Source organism: Battus philenor, unplaced genomic scaffold, assembly GCF_028537555.1.
Source record: "Battus philenor isolate CCGP_79_NKW_IND1 unplaced genomic scaffold, ilBatPhil1.0.hap1 SCAF_16, whole genome shotgun sequence".
In the NCBI taxonomy this organism is placed as follows: domain Eukaryota; kingdom Metazoa; phylum Arthropoda; class Insecta; order Lepidoptera; family Papilionidae; genus Battus; species Battus philenor.
This window is the reverse complement of record NW_027181678.1, coordinates 10,647,570-10,664,873: the sequence shown is the minus strand read 5'-3', so window position 1 is coordinate 10,664,873 and position 17,304 is coordinate 10,647,570. Positions and strand designations below refer to the sequence as shown.

The following is a 17,304-nucleotide window of genomic DNA, read 5'->3' as shown; positions in this document are numbered from 1 at the left end:
TTAGTGTATTTAAGAAGCAAATGTATAATATAATTGGCAAAAATTTTTTCTTGAAACAATCGGTGATTGTATCATAATTATTTGTTTATTGAAGTATGATCCAAAAATATTCTTGTGTAAATGAGACAAAGTTTTATCTATTAAATGAACTAAATCATCGTACTGTAATTAAAATACCTCTTCACTAAGAACCCTGTCACTTTAATAGGCAATGCAATGAATGCATAAATGTTGCCGCAATAACAAAAATATATTCGACCCACTCTATAGTATGATGTAAATGTAGTGTAAGCGAGTGAGAGTAACGAACTTGTACGTTAACGTTTAACCGACTAGTCAGTGCAGCGTTATATCATGGAGGGAATGGTTGTGTTTCCAGCGTTGTGAAGCGACGTATTTACAAACTTTATCGTGTTTTGTTTTGATAGCGACTTCTTTGAAATCGGTGTCGTATGACTTGAAATCAAAGTATCCGTATCAAACTGCAAATTTATCATTGAATTTGTTTGTGTTCGTTTTTATTTCTTTTATTGTGTTTGGTTTTTTACGAGACCTTGTGTTGTCGGTGTAAGTTTTTTCGGAGATTATTTTGATTATTGTGATGTCAGTGCGGAAGGAGTTCCTGGAGTAAGCCGACGTCTCCAGGATGGACGGGGTCGAATTTTGAAGCAGTAACAATGCATACTTCAATGATGATGGTTAGTACATTGCAAGCTATTTTTAGAGTGAGCAATCTAGCTCTTATTGTTCTTCGCTACAATCATTTTCACCGAATGGACTTGAATTCTTATTACTATTTTAATATTTTCATTAGTCATACCTTATAAGGAAAGATATAGAGAATTGCACTAGAAAATTTCGTCCACAAGATTAGTACTTATTCGAAAATGTCGTAATATTATATCAGCGGTATTTATTACATTAAGAACATTTTTAATTGTTATATATTTCTCTTAACTGACAGCTTTAAATGCTAAAAGAATTACCTTGATATCATCAAGGAACCTCCCACAGATTTCCAATAAGAAAAATTAAACTAGGGTTACAATTAGATTTTTATTATGATTTTATTGACGAATATTTGAGTTTGTTTTCATGTTTTTTGACAGTTTTTTCAAATAGTAATGTAATAATTGTTACCTACGTTTTTCGGTGAAGAATATGTCAGTTATATATTCTTCATTATATTATCAGTCTTCAGTTACCTCAATGGGATTTGATTCACAGTAGTCGGATATACTGAATTACGTATTCTCACTATTATCAGATTTATTAAAAATGTGATTTACATTTAAAAGGACTTTATTTTCTTAGCTTCTTCAATAGTTTTACTGAACTACAAAAACAAAGTTTCGTAGTGGATCTTCTCTGATAACTTAGGGTTTGGACCAGTGGTTAACTTACATTGAAGTGGCTGTGGGCAAGCCAAATAGCGCTCAAAATAAAAAGCCAATGGGATTGTTCTAGAGCGGACACTGTTGACCGGCAACGTAAGTCCCCCTCAATATGAACAACCTTGTCGTCGTCTGAAGACGGTTGATGCAGGCTAATTCTAATTGGTCCTGTTAGAAATGCATTGGTGAACCCTATGTACGGTAGTGGATATCTAACAGGTGAAATGACAACAATAAATGGTTGTAGTCTACTTCTTAAGTTAGGTTTGTACTGCTTGACCTATTCACCTTGTGAATTATAAAGTCCTATCGGATCCTTGATGTGGTTAGTCACCAGTGTATTAGTGTCTTTAGATACAAGACTAGATAATTCGAAATCACCTGTAGTTAAGACTTCTGGAAGTCTTAACTAATCTCAAATATTTAATGGAATCAGGCGTTACCTCGCGGAAGTCCATCCTAAGTAAGAAAAGGACCAATATTTAGCCACTTCCGCACATGCAGTGGCAGTCATGCAATGAAATGCACCGCCCGCCAGCCCGCTGATAAATGCGTATGCGGCAAACAATGCGAATCACACAACCGCGACCACCAAATTACTCAACACGTATTTCACCCCTCCACGGGGCATCTTCAGGAGTTATGTGTTTGTCGGTGCATTTCATTGCACGACTACCACTGCATGTGCGGAAGTGGCTAAATATTGGTCCTTTTCTTACTAACGAATCTCAACATAGGCTAGAAATCATTATTACAAAACCGACATGCCTTGAAGTAAATATTAACTCACTATGTCCAAATCCTCGGAAGATCAATGTTTCAACAGTGGACACATTAACACGCAGATAACACACACAGAAATTTGTTTTTATGTAGATGATTTGCACTTTACATAAGTATCGACTTAATGTATGTGTATACGTAAAAAAAATGAATTAATGTTAATTATTTTATTAGTGAATTTATTAGCAAATAATTTGTTTGTTTAACAATGCTATGATATTGTTCTTTTACGTACATATGTTATTTTGTGTGTTGAAATGTTTGCTATTATAACGTGTTATTTATTTTAAAGTGTTAAATAATTTATTTGAAAAGTTTTATCGATTCATCACACATACGGGGCAACGTTTCTACTATTGGAATATAAGATAACGCTCATAGAGAGAGCGTTTCGGTTCTTAACCTCTACTCGGCCCATTGCGGCTTTACATATAATGTGAATATTGCATACTTTTGAATTTACATTCAAGGACACTTAATTCCGTAATATAGTAAGTGATGTAACGACTCGAGTCGTGGTTCCCGAGGGAGTCCTCGATTTGAGTTACGTAAACGATGTTCATTCTAAGGGCCCTCTTCGCTTTCCCTCCTCAAGCCCGAGGAATCCGTAAATACTGGTAAGACAACAGTAGCCTTCCGTCAAAATATAAACAGAATAAATGTAATAAGAAATTTTCCATTAACTTTACACAAATCAAGAAGTAGATAGATATAACTATTTATATATAATATTTGATTAATCTTGGATTATAGATTCACTAAAAATTAATCAAATCATCGTCTATAAAATATAAATAATAATTTTATCATTATTGGTAGAGTTCTGGACTAGATAGCTCGTCGGTTAATTGGAAATATATAAGTTCAAAAATGTTCAAGAGAGTTCAATATGATTCTAGATTTTGTCTCTTTCTGACATTCTTTTCTTGATTTGAAGATTCTGGAGTAGAGACCACGGACTGGGAAGACGGGAGAAAGGGAACGTAGGCGTGGACCCACAAGGTAGATTGATGAGCTTGTTAAGGTCGTTGAAAGTCTCTGGATGTAGGTTGCTTCTAACCGGTCCTATTAAAAATCTATGGGGAGGCCTAAGTTCTGCATTGTACATGTTGAAATAGTGATATTGAAACGTTATAATATGGATATACTCGTTATGGCGGATGGCGATGAGAAACCATCCGTGAACGTATTCGTTCCTTCCTGGTAAAGAGAAAAATTGAAACCAAGTGTGATCGATGTCATATGTTTTATACATATGCAAAGACTATTGTCAATTTTGATCCAAACACAATGGCAGCGTTCGAATTTTAATTCGGAAGAATAACTTAAAACAAAAAAGAATTTTGGTCTTAGTGGCCAGTAATAAAGAACGTTGCAAATGTAGTTGTAATACTTTCATATTTATAAGTTAACACATACATGAAGTCTAGAACGTGTCGAGTTGTACGTTGGTTATGGTCATCGTTCTTAGTGCGAAGGTAATATGATACGAATGTGTCAGCCCAGCCCACACGGGGCTATTGTAATCGTCTTCAATGTCAGAGTACGTCAAACCTACGTCTGCGTCGAACGATATCACTTAAAGATCTCTATTTATGATTGCTTCCTTTTAAATGAAAACGTTATACGTTAGATGTAATAGAATTGTGCACATCATACATACTTGTTTCGATTACTCTTTTTAAGTAGTTCTTTTATTAACATTTATAACATTACTGCTCAGTTAGGGCTATTAGTATCTATAAGCAGAAAAACAGGACTTTACAATGCCTATTTACCTAAAGTTTTCCTAGCAAAGAAATTATGAAGGCGGCTTAGATCAGTTACTAATAGATAAATTAACAAATTGGTGCTATTTTTTAAGTATCTAGTTACATATTTGGTTTGTAGTTTTACTCACATAACTGTCTGTCCCACTTGCCCAATCAAGGGTTTTATTAGATACATGTGTTATCCGTAACAAGCCATCATTTCAATTTTGGGTAAATATTTATTTATATCTCTATCATTTTCGGAAAACTTACGGCTTAATTAAATCATGATGAATCATGTAACGTAGATGGCCATTTAATATTTTCACACAAAGAAACAAAACAAATTTATGATGCATTTTTTATATCAAAGTGTCCGATGATTATGTATTAAATATAGAAAGTTAGTGGGTTTCGATATGTCATGTATTGTAAATAGAAATTACAAAATTTATATGGGTTAAACACATGCGATTAAATACTGCGCAATTACACATTGGCATAAATTAAAAACAGGCTCGTTTAGATTATTTTATATCTCTATATACAGGATGATTGGTGATAGGTGAAAAAAATTTTAGGAGTGAATGTATAAAGTAATCTATCTCCAGAGTTTCTCTATTGAAATGTGAACGGCCCGTAAATTCTGCAAGAACAGATAATAAACAATAATAAATTTTAATATGTAACTATTATTATTACTTTTTTTGTTATTTCTTATTCTGATTTTTGGATAAAGCGTGCTATATGTTAATTGACAAAAAATGAGCAATACGTTCGCCTCTTTAAAGTTTTAGATCTCTGACTAATCACCCTGTATAAATAATACATAAGTATCAAAAGATTATCTTTCTTTCGAGATGAAAATGAGCATTAACATCTGTGTTGTCGATGTCCAATAAATGTACATTGTATATACTTAACTTACCTTATGCGCCTGCAAGGTAACTCGAGAAGCTATCACACCGCCATAATAGTTTAATTGGTGATTCTATAAAGGCACAAGGTCAATAGCTAACGGCTATAACAAACTACGTAATTATACTGTACTATCTACTTATTAATTTTTTTATAGATTTTAATCGTATTTTAAGATATGATTACGGTTATATTTTTAGGAGACTACGTTATACCATGATAGCTATAGTCACCTTGATCTCACTTTGACTCGTTCTCATTAAAAATATTCCGAATCGAAAAAAATAAATAATTGTTTTAATTCCTTTTTTTACCTTGAATTAAAACAACTACTTAGGAAAATTAAAAGCTCAGTTGTATTAGTATTAGAAGTCGATAAATAGGAACAAAAATTATTGAAAAAAAAACCCGTCGGAAAATCTAGCGACCCTTGCCGCCAGCTGGGATATAACTAAGTAGAACTATTTGTTTCGACACAACGTAACATGTACTCGGAAGTTTGGGATCCCTTAAGCTCTCGAAGTGATTGGGCAACAACACAACCAATAAACTTTCACTGCCAACAAGTGCGGCGGGTTAACTTTACACAATTTATGTTGCGTCTCAAAAATTACTTCTTAAAAATTATGAGACTTTTTTTTTTAATTTAGCTGTTTCGCCACAGTTACGCGATGTTGACTTTATCAATTTAATTTATTATCTTTGTTGTTATTCAATATATAGTTTAAGTGCTTTATTAATAATCTGCTTAAAATATAAACGCACAGAGAAACTAATTATTTGTCCTGCTGTCCCGACAGACTTCGAATTGTCAAAAGTTACTGGCTTGTTGCAGTCCAATAGAAAATATATAAATAAAACGTCATTTTCTATATTAATATAATGTCTCAATAATAAACAACCCTTTTTATCATTTCCTTTCTATTTTGTACAAATTTTTAAAGATTCTAGTGATAACGTGATTATGTTATATATTAAAACAACCATATTTTGGTTTTGATTGAAATCAAATGTTTGAAAACTGGGGTCAGATTTTTTATTTACTCTATGAAAAAAGTAGTGTTGTGATTTACCTGTTATCGTGGCAAGTTTTCTATTTTTTCTTTATATTCCTTCTATGTGCCTTAACGAAAGTATGAAAAACGCCTGAATTGTACAAGTCGTTTTTAAATTTTTCGCTTAGCAACAAGATTTTGAATGCATTTTTACACATAAATTTATTAAGGCCAGTCTATTCACCTATTTGGCATGACTACATTTAGGACTTTCTAAAAAATTGTTTAACACACAACGAATATCGAAAGGCCCTTTATCCTCTCAATTCAGGAAATCTGTAGGTTGATAAAATATTTCACATGCATACATAAAAATTACACCAATGATTATCACCTAGAGCAGCCTAGACCTTGAGTGAAATGACATTGTTTTTATTTTATTTCTCACCTTCAAAACATTATCCTACACTAACGTAGCTTGGCGTCACATTTACAATCTTATGGTCATAGAGATAGATGTCATTTTTGCATCACCTGTTTATATGCGTGAATGTTACACGCTTACATAATTACACACTTATGTAGCTGTTGGCATAATAGCGGGCATTTTTTGTTGTCAGTCCAGAATATTCTCAAGGTTGAATGTACTGCCAAATAGACCTTTTGTTCATCAATTGTATTTTGAATGTTTTTAAAGTTAACGTATTCCTTGATAACTACGTAGTATCTTAAGGATTTAAAGTACTCAAATTTGATAGGTAGATGGAATATTCGAGAAGGTCTAAATTGTACTCGTCGTTTTAGTCCACAGACACCCATTGTGAGGTACAGGCCTCTCACAAAGATATCTATGGGGTAACTACAATCGCCACGGTTGGCAGGCGGGTTGGTCAACGCAGTGTGGTATTATGGTAGGCAGAAGACGCTGCTGCCTATCCTCTGGAAAGTAATATATGAGCAATGGTAACACTATATCATTAATACACAAAGTGTGAATTATATGAGACTGTATCCCAGGAATCGAACCCGTGACTTACAATTGAAAATCTCAGTCTTCAACTGTTGGGTGACCACTGCTCGCTACATTGTATTTAAATAATTTTAACGTTGTTGTCAGTGGTCGAATACATGGATCGATATAAGTTAATATAGACATACCTCTGAAGGAGTTACGAAAACATATTATAAAATATCCAAAAATTCAAATAACCAAAATAGGTCACCTATCACAATTTTGAGAGGTATTATGTTTTACATTAAGCACAAAATCACTCATTTAAAAATATTTCACGAATTCCAGTAAATTTTGATTGTACCGGGAAAAAATCTGCGAGTACTTGAAAGCAATTCTGTTATTGATATATTTTGTAATTAATATTATGTATAACTTTGTATCTATTGTAACAGAAGTAATCGGATTATTGTGCTCTTCCGTAATAAAACTTTCGGTTTTTATGAAACTAATATTTCGGTCATGACCACGGCATGATTCAAAACTGATTATATTATAAACTTGAATATGTTTATCTGTTTGATGTCATACTTCAAAACTATTTTATTAACCATAACATACTTAAAGTTAGTAATTTATTTATTAATTCAAGAGTTGTGAATCTATTTAACCTAGTTCAATGCGTAGATTGACATCGACATTATGCTGACAAATATTGGTAATAAATTATAACAATTGCGTGTAAATAGTAATTGGTAAACCCTTCACATGAGGCGTGGCGACGTGAGTGAAATCGGTCGATTTAACCTAGTCCCGGAAAACATTAAAGAGCCGTTTAGCGGATCTTTTGGTTAAAGCTACCTCGTGCGTTGCCGTGAAATAGCACATTAAGGCACTTTCACTAAATGATTGCTAATAAAATGCGTTTGATGATCCATTCCCAGTGGTTCTAACAGGGAACTTTCTTCGTAAGTCGTTGTTTATTGCAAAAAGGTTTTTACACTCATTAATTTATATTTATTATTACAATTTTACTGACGTTTCAATTTTATTGTGAATCTATTTTTTGTTTATTTATATCTTGTATAATGTATAGCACAGAATAAACTAGCGTCTTTCAATGTAAGCCTAACTTTTATTTTTTAATAATGACGTTTGTAATATTTGTTATGTCTGATTTATGCATTTGGACATTGAATTTTGACAACTGATTGTTTTGAACCTTACCCTATGTTTAAAAAAAAATTGGGAAAATGAAGCAAAACTAACTTTTCGCAGTTAAATTTAATCCTGAGTTTTTTTTACATTTGGACGTTTGCCAGAATTCGGTCAGATCAGCTGTTTCACAAAAGCTTTGCCAAATGTTATGACACAGTGTTCTTATTGGCAATTGGCTTGTGTTGTGTAGATAATTCTAACGTATATATAGGATTGACCGACTATCAGGTGAAAAAAAAAACTAATAGAATCAATTTTCTACATCGAATCATAAATAAGAACCGTACACGAACGAACGTATCTAATATAAAACGTATGTAGGCTACATAGGACGCAGAAGAGATGGCCGCAGGCCCTAAGGTTGTGAAGACCACGGGTCGACAAGCGTCGCGTAGTCCCACACACAAGGTGCAGAGAGGGCCTTGTTAATGTCGACGACACTGGATGCAGACCGCTACTGGTTTTTATGGAAATTTTTGAGGTAGACTGATTTCCAGCAGTATTATAAGTTGGCTGAAATCATGCTGATAATGAAAATCAAAACTCTCGGTTGGTTACGTTTGCTTGCTACAGTATGAACTAATAAAGCGTATAATAATAAATCATCTCTTTTTCTCTCTCTTTTTTGTCGATAATCGCTTACTGCAAGGCATGTGCCAATAATATTTATGGGGGGATTTACCATACTCACCACGTTTGGAAGGCAGGTTGGTGATCGCAGTTTGATATAACGGTACGTAGAGGATGGTGCTACTAATCTTATGGAAACTCGTGAGCATTGGCATTGCTATGTAATTATTATACAAAATGTGCAAGGTTGAATCCCTGGAATCAAACCCGCGACCTACGATCGCAAGGCAAAAATCATATATGTGTGTATAATTAAAAGTACCGACTAGATACTTATATAAACCTACAAATATTCGTCGATTTCGACATAGATTTAGAAACCCGGAGTTGCTAATTAACATTACTTTTCGATCAACTTTTATGACAAGCTAAGTAACTTTTCTCTTATTTCAATCCGACATTTTCGTTACTAATTGGGGCATTGAACTTGTTGACGCCACTACGTCGCAAAAAACTTGCCTTCGGTCGGATTTGTAACAATAGGGTATTAATAAGACGCTTTTACTCAAGCAAATTTTGAAATAATACTGTCACAATTTTTTTTTGTGTGAAGAGCTTCTGTTGCTGTTAAGAATTTGTAATGATTTCTAAATTTTATACATTACATAATTATTATTATTTCAGCCGTAGAATATCCACCAGTGGATATGGGTGTTCTCCCTATATTTTTAATAGGACCGGCTGGAAGCAGCCTGCTACCAACGTCTTTCGAACGCTTTGCATTCTAATCTTCATCAAATAACTTACTATAATTCTACTAATCGTATAGTTAGCGACAAGTGTGTCTTTTTGAAATTCCAATTGAATTCTGTATTAAATAAAGAAAATAGAATTTAGTCAACGTATTATTATTACCAAATAAATATGTTTTACAGATAAGGTTTAAAAAATTTCACAGGTTTCGGCATAAAACCTTATGATTGATATATCTTATCACTTGCTTACATAAAAATATTATGTAACAGACGTAAAGTTGATGCAAATATATTGCATCACAAATGTCTTGTAATAATTTTTTCCTTTTAATGGGTTTTTTCTCTTGTCACTGTAAATTTGTATACTGTATAATATATTGATAATAGGTTAAAGGTGTAAAAGATTTACATATTAAAATAAAAACAAAGAACAACAGTGAAAGTAATAGGATAAGGTAATAAAATTAAAATTAACATTAAATATCTAAATAAAGAAAAATCGAAGAACTATACACTGATAAATATATATCTGTATTACAAATAAATAAGCAGAACTAGACTGTTATAGTTGAGGAGAGGATGAAAAGCTATGTAAAGAAGGAAATTTAGAATGAATGAGAATGTTATTTATATATATTAAAAATATGTGGTATATGTTAGAAGAGTGACTGAACAATTATGTGAAGACTGGAAGGAGAGGGAAAATAAAAGACATGTCAATTTATCGAAAATGTAAAAGGCCGTTTCGCACAAAAAGCTGGTGCATGAGAGGCGCACAACAACGGAGGTTATGAAAAAACATACAGCTCATTTGCGGTCAATTAATGTTTGCACAAAGGGTTATTGATTATAGATGTAAAACTTTAAAAGGAGTTAATGTACAGCTCTGTACAATAAATGTACAAAACAGTACCTACGAAATAGCAATCCAGACACCCACTTCGTTTGCAGAAATATCGTTTTTATGCATCAACCGCGCTTGTACAGAATTATTTAATTTAGTGCACGTGTATTTCTAAATATCTTTTGTTTTATCTTTAAAATTTTTCCATCACTAAATTATTATATTTTGGTGATGAGTTACAGAAATAAAAGTTTTAAAGTAGTGAATGTATACTTAATTTTCTGTCAATTAAAACCAAGCGTATGGTACAATTTGTCCGAAAATTCAATGTCATGAAATATTTAATAAAGTAAAGATAATATAGTAAGAAAAAGAGTTTTCAAAATTCAGATTGCTATAATATAATAAAATTTATTTATTGCTTACTACTTATCTATGCAGACTTTGTACTGTCAGAAGCTATTGGCCAGTCGCATTACAATATAAATATTTCATATTTCACAATGATCATCTTGATTCAAATATGGGAATGATAATAGATAACAATTTTATAGGTTTTTTTCTGACAAATGAGCTATACATTCACTCCTTAAAAGTTTTTACACCTATATTCAATCACAGTGTAATCTAAAATATATTTCTAAATATAATTGTTAGATCTCGTAGAAGTTGTAAAACATCGTTATTGAGAAATTGATTATTACCTCGCTAATACATATCTATATACTAATATGCTAATACATATAATTATGGTATAAAAATGTACATTTTATTTCAGTTGTTTCTTATTAACCCAAGGAAACATTTTATGAAAAGTCTTTACTGTTCAAGATTAAACAGCGATAGAGGTATTTCAGCAATATTACGGATTGCTCTGAATTTTTCGTGGATGATGTATCGATATATTAAACTCTTTCAATGTTCATATAATATTGAATTTGGTGTAGCGTTCATGAATATTTTCAAAGTAGGGAAACTAATATTTTCAATTTAATTTTCGGAGCGGTGAACGGAATTCTATTTTAAAATAATAATAAAAAGTTACCGTACTTTTTAGTTCACGTCTATGCTCATTTGTAAAACATATTTCAAATTACACTATCCTATTATTGATATACGTAATCAATATGTAAAGTAATGTGTACTAATTTTTAATTTAATTAATTCCTTAATAAATAAACAGAAATACTTTGATAGTATTCATGAATAATTACTTTTTTAAAATAGTCTTTAAATGGGTAATTGTTCTAAAGTTTGCTGCATATACCCTTAAACAAATTCTTTTACGTATGTGAAGTTAATGATTTCTAAGCAAAAAGTTAATCGTATGTTGCTTTTATCTGGTCAATACATAAGCCTCTTTTAAGGATAAAGATTGTCTCGTCTTAGAATTTCTTTCGTGCTATACCTGTAATAAAATTACGTGACACTTAAAGTTAAAAATTTGAAAATTATTGAAAACGAGTTTTTTCAGTTATCAGTTATGTTTTCATAGATACTAATGAACAAACACCTAAAAGGTTCTAATCGTATATATATTTAACTATGTTCCTTCGCTTTTACTTTCGTTACATTCTCCTGAACTATCAACGAGTGTTATCTTTAATGATAAAGGTGCGACCGACTTTACACTTTGTATTTAGATACGCGCATGCTCACACCAATGAAAGTGTTTTCCGTTCTCGATGTACTCGGGTTACCCACTTCGCATTGAAACTTCACTTTTTTACAACATTATTACAGTTAAATCGTTGTATTTTAAGGTTGATTGCTTTGCCTATCTAACTGTATATGTTACAATTCCTCTTATGTTTTAATAGGTACAATTTTATTCACCGATAATACATAAACGTTATTTTTCATAAACTTCGTATTTTTTATTTAACAGTAAATAAAAGTTACTTTCAAGTTATTAATAGAACTCTTTCATTATTTCATGCAATGGCCTATGGTATAACTTTTTATTCTACAACCTCCAGGTCATGTTGCGATCACTTGTTAAATAGAAATCAGCTGTAGGGTAAACAAGAACAAACAACACAAGAGCAAGAAAATTTGTCCGCATGGTGCTGGCGGTAGATGTGTTCTAACTTGACCACATGTAAACGCATATTTATATTTAGCTCGCTATTGTTAACCATTAAGATAAATTACGTAGTTTATATTCGAAGATTACACGTTAGTAAAAAACAGTACAATTATTAAATAAAGACGAATGAGAGATTTCTTGGTACAGAAGTGATACAAGCGATTGTAAAACCTTAATTGGGAATCATTTAATACTACTATAGTTGTATTTTATTAAAGAAATATTGTACCAAATTAAAACAAAGACATGAATTTTTGTGACACAACCGAATTGATTTTTTAAAACATTTTTAATACGCGAGCCAACAACAAAACGCAATATAAGATTACATTAGTTTCGCTTGAATAAGTACGAAATTAAATATGTTTGTCTGTTGTAGGCGTATACAACCCTGGCCATAGTTATGCAAGCTTATATTTAAACCTTAATAAATTAATAAAAAAGAAAACAATATTAAAAATTAAAATCTATGTTAACGTCATTGTACAGAAGATTTTATACATTCGTTACAGTGGTATTATAAAACGTAAAGAAAACGTCTAATTTCATGATTTGTTGATCCTAAATGCCATTAAATAATTAAATTTGATACACTGAAGATTTTAAATAGAATAATAACTATTTTCTGTTACCGTTTAAAGTATTTTTTTTATTGCGAACTTTTTCGTTATTTACAACGAAAACATTTCAAACTCAGTGTCCGTACCCCGAAGAAATCTCTGATTCTTACGTTGAGCATGTAGACATTATCTGCGATAACTTGTTATCGATTTACCATGTAGGTATATGTTAGGTATTGTACATGTTAAGATTAGATACATATTGAAGGTCGCCTTTACTTAGAAGTGTTAACCAAAATACTTTTTTCCTTAATTTTATTACGTGTCTTCAGAACTTTTCGTCACAGTATAGATGTCACGTAAGTCAATGATTTAAAACATAAAATTAATAAAAAACGTATGCAAAATGTTAATAAAGCGATATTGGGTAGCAGTATTGTTTGTAAAAGTGGCGAAGGATGGAAGGCGATGCATGAAAAAATGTAAGAGAAAGTTGAAGATTGAGAGAAAATATGACAGAAGGAAGAGGGAAAAAAATGTATTAATGAAAAAAATTAAGTAAATGTTTCTGTCTTTAAAAATTATAAGGAAACGAGAGGCCTCAAAAACCTCCAAAACAGTAGAATATAGCGTAAACAGTAGAATATAGCGTAAACAGTAGAATATAGCCAAAACAGTAGAATATAGCCAAAACAGTAGAATATAGCCAAAACAGTAGAATATGGCGTAAACAATAGAATATAGCCAAAACAGTAGAATATAGCCAAAACAGTAGAATATAGCGTAAACGGTGGAATATGGCCAAAACAGTAGAATATAGCCAAAACAGTAGAATATAGCCAAAATAGTAGAATATAGCGGACACAGTAAAATATAGCCAAAACAGTAGAATATAGCCCGGGCCGTGGATGTCGCGGGTTTTGTTACCTTTTAAACAGATTAAAGCTAGGCGTGATCTACATCTTGCCACCAGTATAGATCCAAGGTTTTTTACGTCAATCGTTCTGATAGGCGATGTAACAGTTTATATGATTAAAAGATTAAACAATAATTCAGTTTTAAAATTACAAGACATTAAAAGACAGTAAATCATAAAGCCAATTTTTTGATCGCATTATGTATACATTTTCAGTGGATCGTAATGCATACAATGTGTTGAGAACTATTGTGAAGGGCTGGAGATGTGATCTTAGCATTTAGATTCCGGTTTAAATGATATTTATAATTTTTACTGTAAACTTTTTGTTTGTACCAGTTAAAACAGTTAACGAAGAAGGTAAGGGTAACTTGTTTTGTTTACCTAAAATTTCCGTATAATTGTGAGTATATACTTTTCCATTCGAATGTTAACCAACCGTAATGTATACGTATTCAAATTGTAGTTCCATTCAAGGTCCTAATAGTTTCGAATACGAGACGCGGTACATCACGATTTCAAAATTATTCTCAAAAAAAAAATCTCAACAACAACTAACTAAAAGTGTTCGTATTTGAATTTGGAACGTGGAAGCGAAAGTAAATAAAATAATTGTGACTCCTGTAAGTGCAAGTTTTTAGTTTGTCTGGTCGTTCGTATATTTATTTTCATTTATTATTGACTACGCTGGTAAAGACTAACAGTAGTCTTTATTTCTTCTACAGATAAAGGCCCCTCTATATATTCCCAGTGAGGTCAGTAGCCGTGAATCAAATATCTACCGACGACCTTAACAAGGTCGTATCTCCGTTCATGAGACGTGTTCCGCTTACGCTTGTCGATCCGCGGTCTCCACTCCACAAATTCAACGACTTTGCGGCCATCCGATCTGTGCTGTATATTAATTAATTGCAAACTTCCACTTCAATTCGCCAAATCATTGAGCTATGTTGGTTGCTTTCGTTTTTCAAGATCCGTATTTCATCCTACCTGATTCGAGCTGCCCTTCTTCGACTGTTCGGTTAAAAATATTTCAGGAGCCCTTAAGTCGAAATACTAAACACACGAATGACACCTTCATACAAGGGATCCCTTGCGCCGGCTCACTTCATGGGGCTTCCATCCAACCGATCAAATAGCTCGGTTTTCTCCCAATTCGGTAATAATATGGTACTCTGTGTTTGACACTAATCGGTGTAACATAACTCCTGAAGATGCCCCGTGGAAGGGTGAAACACGTGTTGAGTGGTTTAACAGTGGCAGTTGTGTAATTCGCATTGTTTGCCGCATACGCATATATCAGCGGGCTGGCGGGCGGTGCACTTTGTTGCACGATTACCACTGCATGTGCGGATGTGGCTAAATATTGGTCCTTTTCTTACTTATTTTGCGCTTTGTCCACACAAGCCTGCATATGGTTTAAGCGTTCAAGTCTCCACCACAGGATGCGATATGTATACCTTACTAATATAGTCGAAATTTATTAATTCGTTTGGGTTTTTATAAAAGTTTTTTTTACAGGTAAAACATTGTAACAGACTGGTTCGTAATCGCATCAATCAGCGGCCGAGGCGTTGGAAATGTGAAGTGAATGTAAACTGGTATCATTTTGCAACTCGCTGTATCGCTTACCGATCTTATTGGGGTTACATCTGGCAGATTTAAGTTTTTTTATTTTAAATTTAACTTTTTATGTGCGCACTCAATATAACGCATCATTAGCTTAGTCGATCACTTGTCGTGTTAAAACTACATTACACAGCCGAGTGTTTTAATGGATCGTAATATTTATACCAAATAAAGTTTTTGTTTCGAATATTAAGAAGATAAAAATTAAAAATGTTTCGTGTTCATAATGTACAAAACATTAACACACATATTTCTTAATGTCTGAACTATATTTAAAGTTATTTTACTTCATTTTCTCACTAATTATTTAAAAAAAAATGTAATATTTTGTGACATAAGAACTTGCGTATTGTATGTTTGAATGAGGACCATAATTTAAATTTAAAATATATATAAAAAAAATTTCAATAATATCATCGATAAAATATGACATTGAAGCTTTTCAATAACATCATCGATAAAAATTTGAAATTTATATGTTTGTATGACAGGAAAGGTAGTCGTAGCGTTAGATGTCAACTTTTTTTTGTTACGATCATCAAATGACGTTTGTTGCAGGCCGCTTCCATTCGTTCCTATTAGAAATTTAGAGGGGAGGCTTTTGTCTCGCAGTGGAAGGCTAAAACAATGGAGTTTGTATAACATGATTATGGTATGTTTCGTTATATAAATTAAAAATGTTCTCAACACGCTTCAGAGTGTTATCACTGTTTAATCGTAGAGCTGAGGTGGTAGTTTGGTACCCTGGAAGGTAAATACGTTACAAAACAACGAGTATCTTAAATATAAGCAAATATACTATGAAGTATGAAGCATGAACTAATTAAAAGAATAATCCAAAATAATGAATATCACATAATATACCTTAACCCAAAAATATTTAAAATATTTTTGTCATGTAAAACTGACCTATTCATTAATCCCGGAATTTTTACATTAAAAGCTGTCTAAAATATTAGACAAAGTATATGTAAAGTTTCATATCTCTACCAGACATCTTAAGTAGTGAACAAGTTTAGGCTGTACATGATACTCGTGAGGCTCTATTAAGATCTCACACAATGGACATGACATTTTTATCTAATAGTGTTATAGCTGTCCAGATATTGTACTGCCAGGAGTTATTTGCCAGTCGCATTCCAACAGAAGAAAAAAATTGTTGTTAAATATTTCAAATTGATAATTTTATTTATTAACTAAATGTGGAATAAATAAATTAATTTGCAGAGAATACTTACCTACAACCCTATGCTAAATTTTTTTAATAAGAAATAGAATCTTCCTTAAAGAATTTAAAACTAAAAAGTCTAGGCTGGCATCATAAATAATGCTCAAGACTTGCGAAAGGGTACCGCGAAACAGTCTTAATTAGTTTTAATAAAAAGATTCGAACACAATATCAACTATCACAACAGTGATAATGTATTTCTGAACATTCGGATTCGGTCTTGTAAAGAAACCCTGAGCATAGCCTTCTCCATGGCTCGTTGAGCGATTGTGAGTTTGCAAACGAAGGCAAGGGGTTGACACAAAATGGTCCTAAACTTTCGTCATTGGGCACAACTTTATACGATTGAATGCGCATTTTCTTAGAGTTTTCCGATGAAAATAGTATAGACTGATGCATTCGTCTATAAATTCTTGCTTTAACAGACATCGACTACGTAAGCGACAAAGTTATCACGTATTAAAACAACAGTATTACATGAATTGCTATAATTGAAGTAAATAGTTAATGGCAGTCATATCGTTGTAGAATGTTCCAAAGTACGCTGTTAACATTTAGGTTTATGTAGGAACATTGGGCCTGTGGGTAGAACGGATGCGCACGCACGTCTAAAATTAACAGCTCTAGTGTAGGAGCGGTCTAATGCCAATGTAAATATTTCACACTCTTGTACTAAGTCACGACTTGTGTTTAACGTTTTAT

At 32.4% G+C, this 17,304-nt stretch overlaps 1 protein-coding gene across 1 annotated transcript in view; it reads left to right on the top strand.

Annotated features, from left to right (window-relative positions):
• The first annotated feature begins 359 nt into the window (after positions 1 to 359).
• The window catches only part of LOC137919153 (putative leucine-rich repeat-containing protein DDB_G0290503), a 149,507-nt gene continuing 132,562 nt past the window's right edge, over positions 360 to 17,304 (top strand). Inside the window, exon 1 of the mRNA XM_068762135.1 lies at positions 360 to 698. Within this exon, the coding sequence (XP_068618236.1) occupies positions 678 to 698 (21 nt within the window). The 5' untranslated portion in view covers positions 360 to 677. The remainder of the gene's footprint in view (positions 699 to 17,304) is intronic.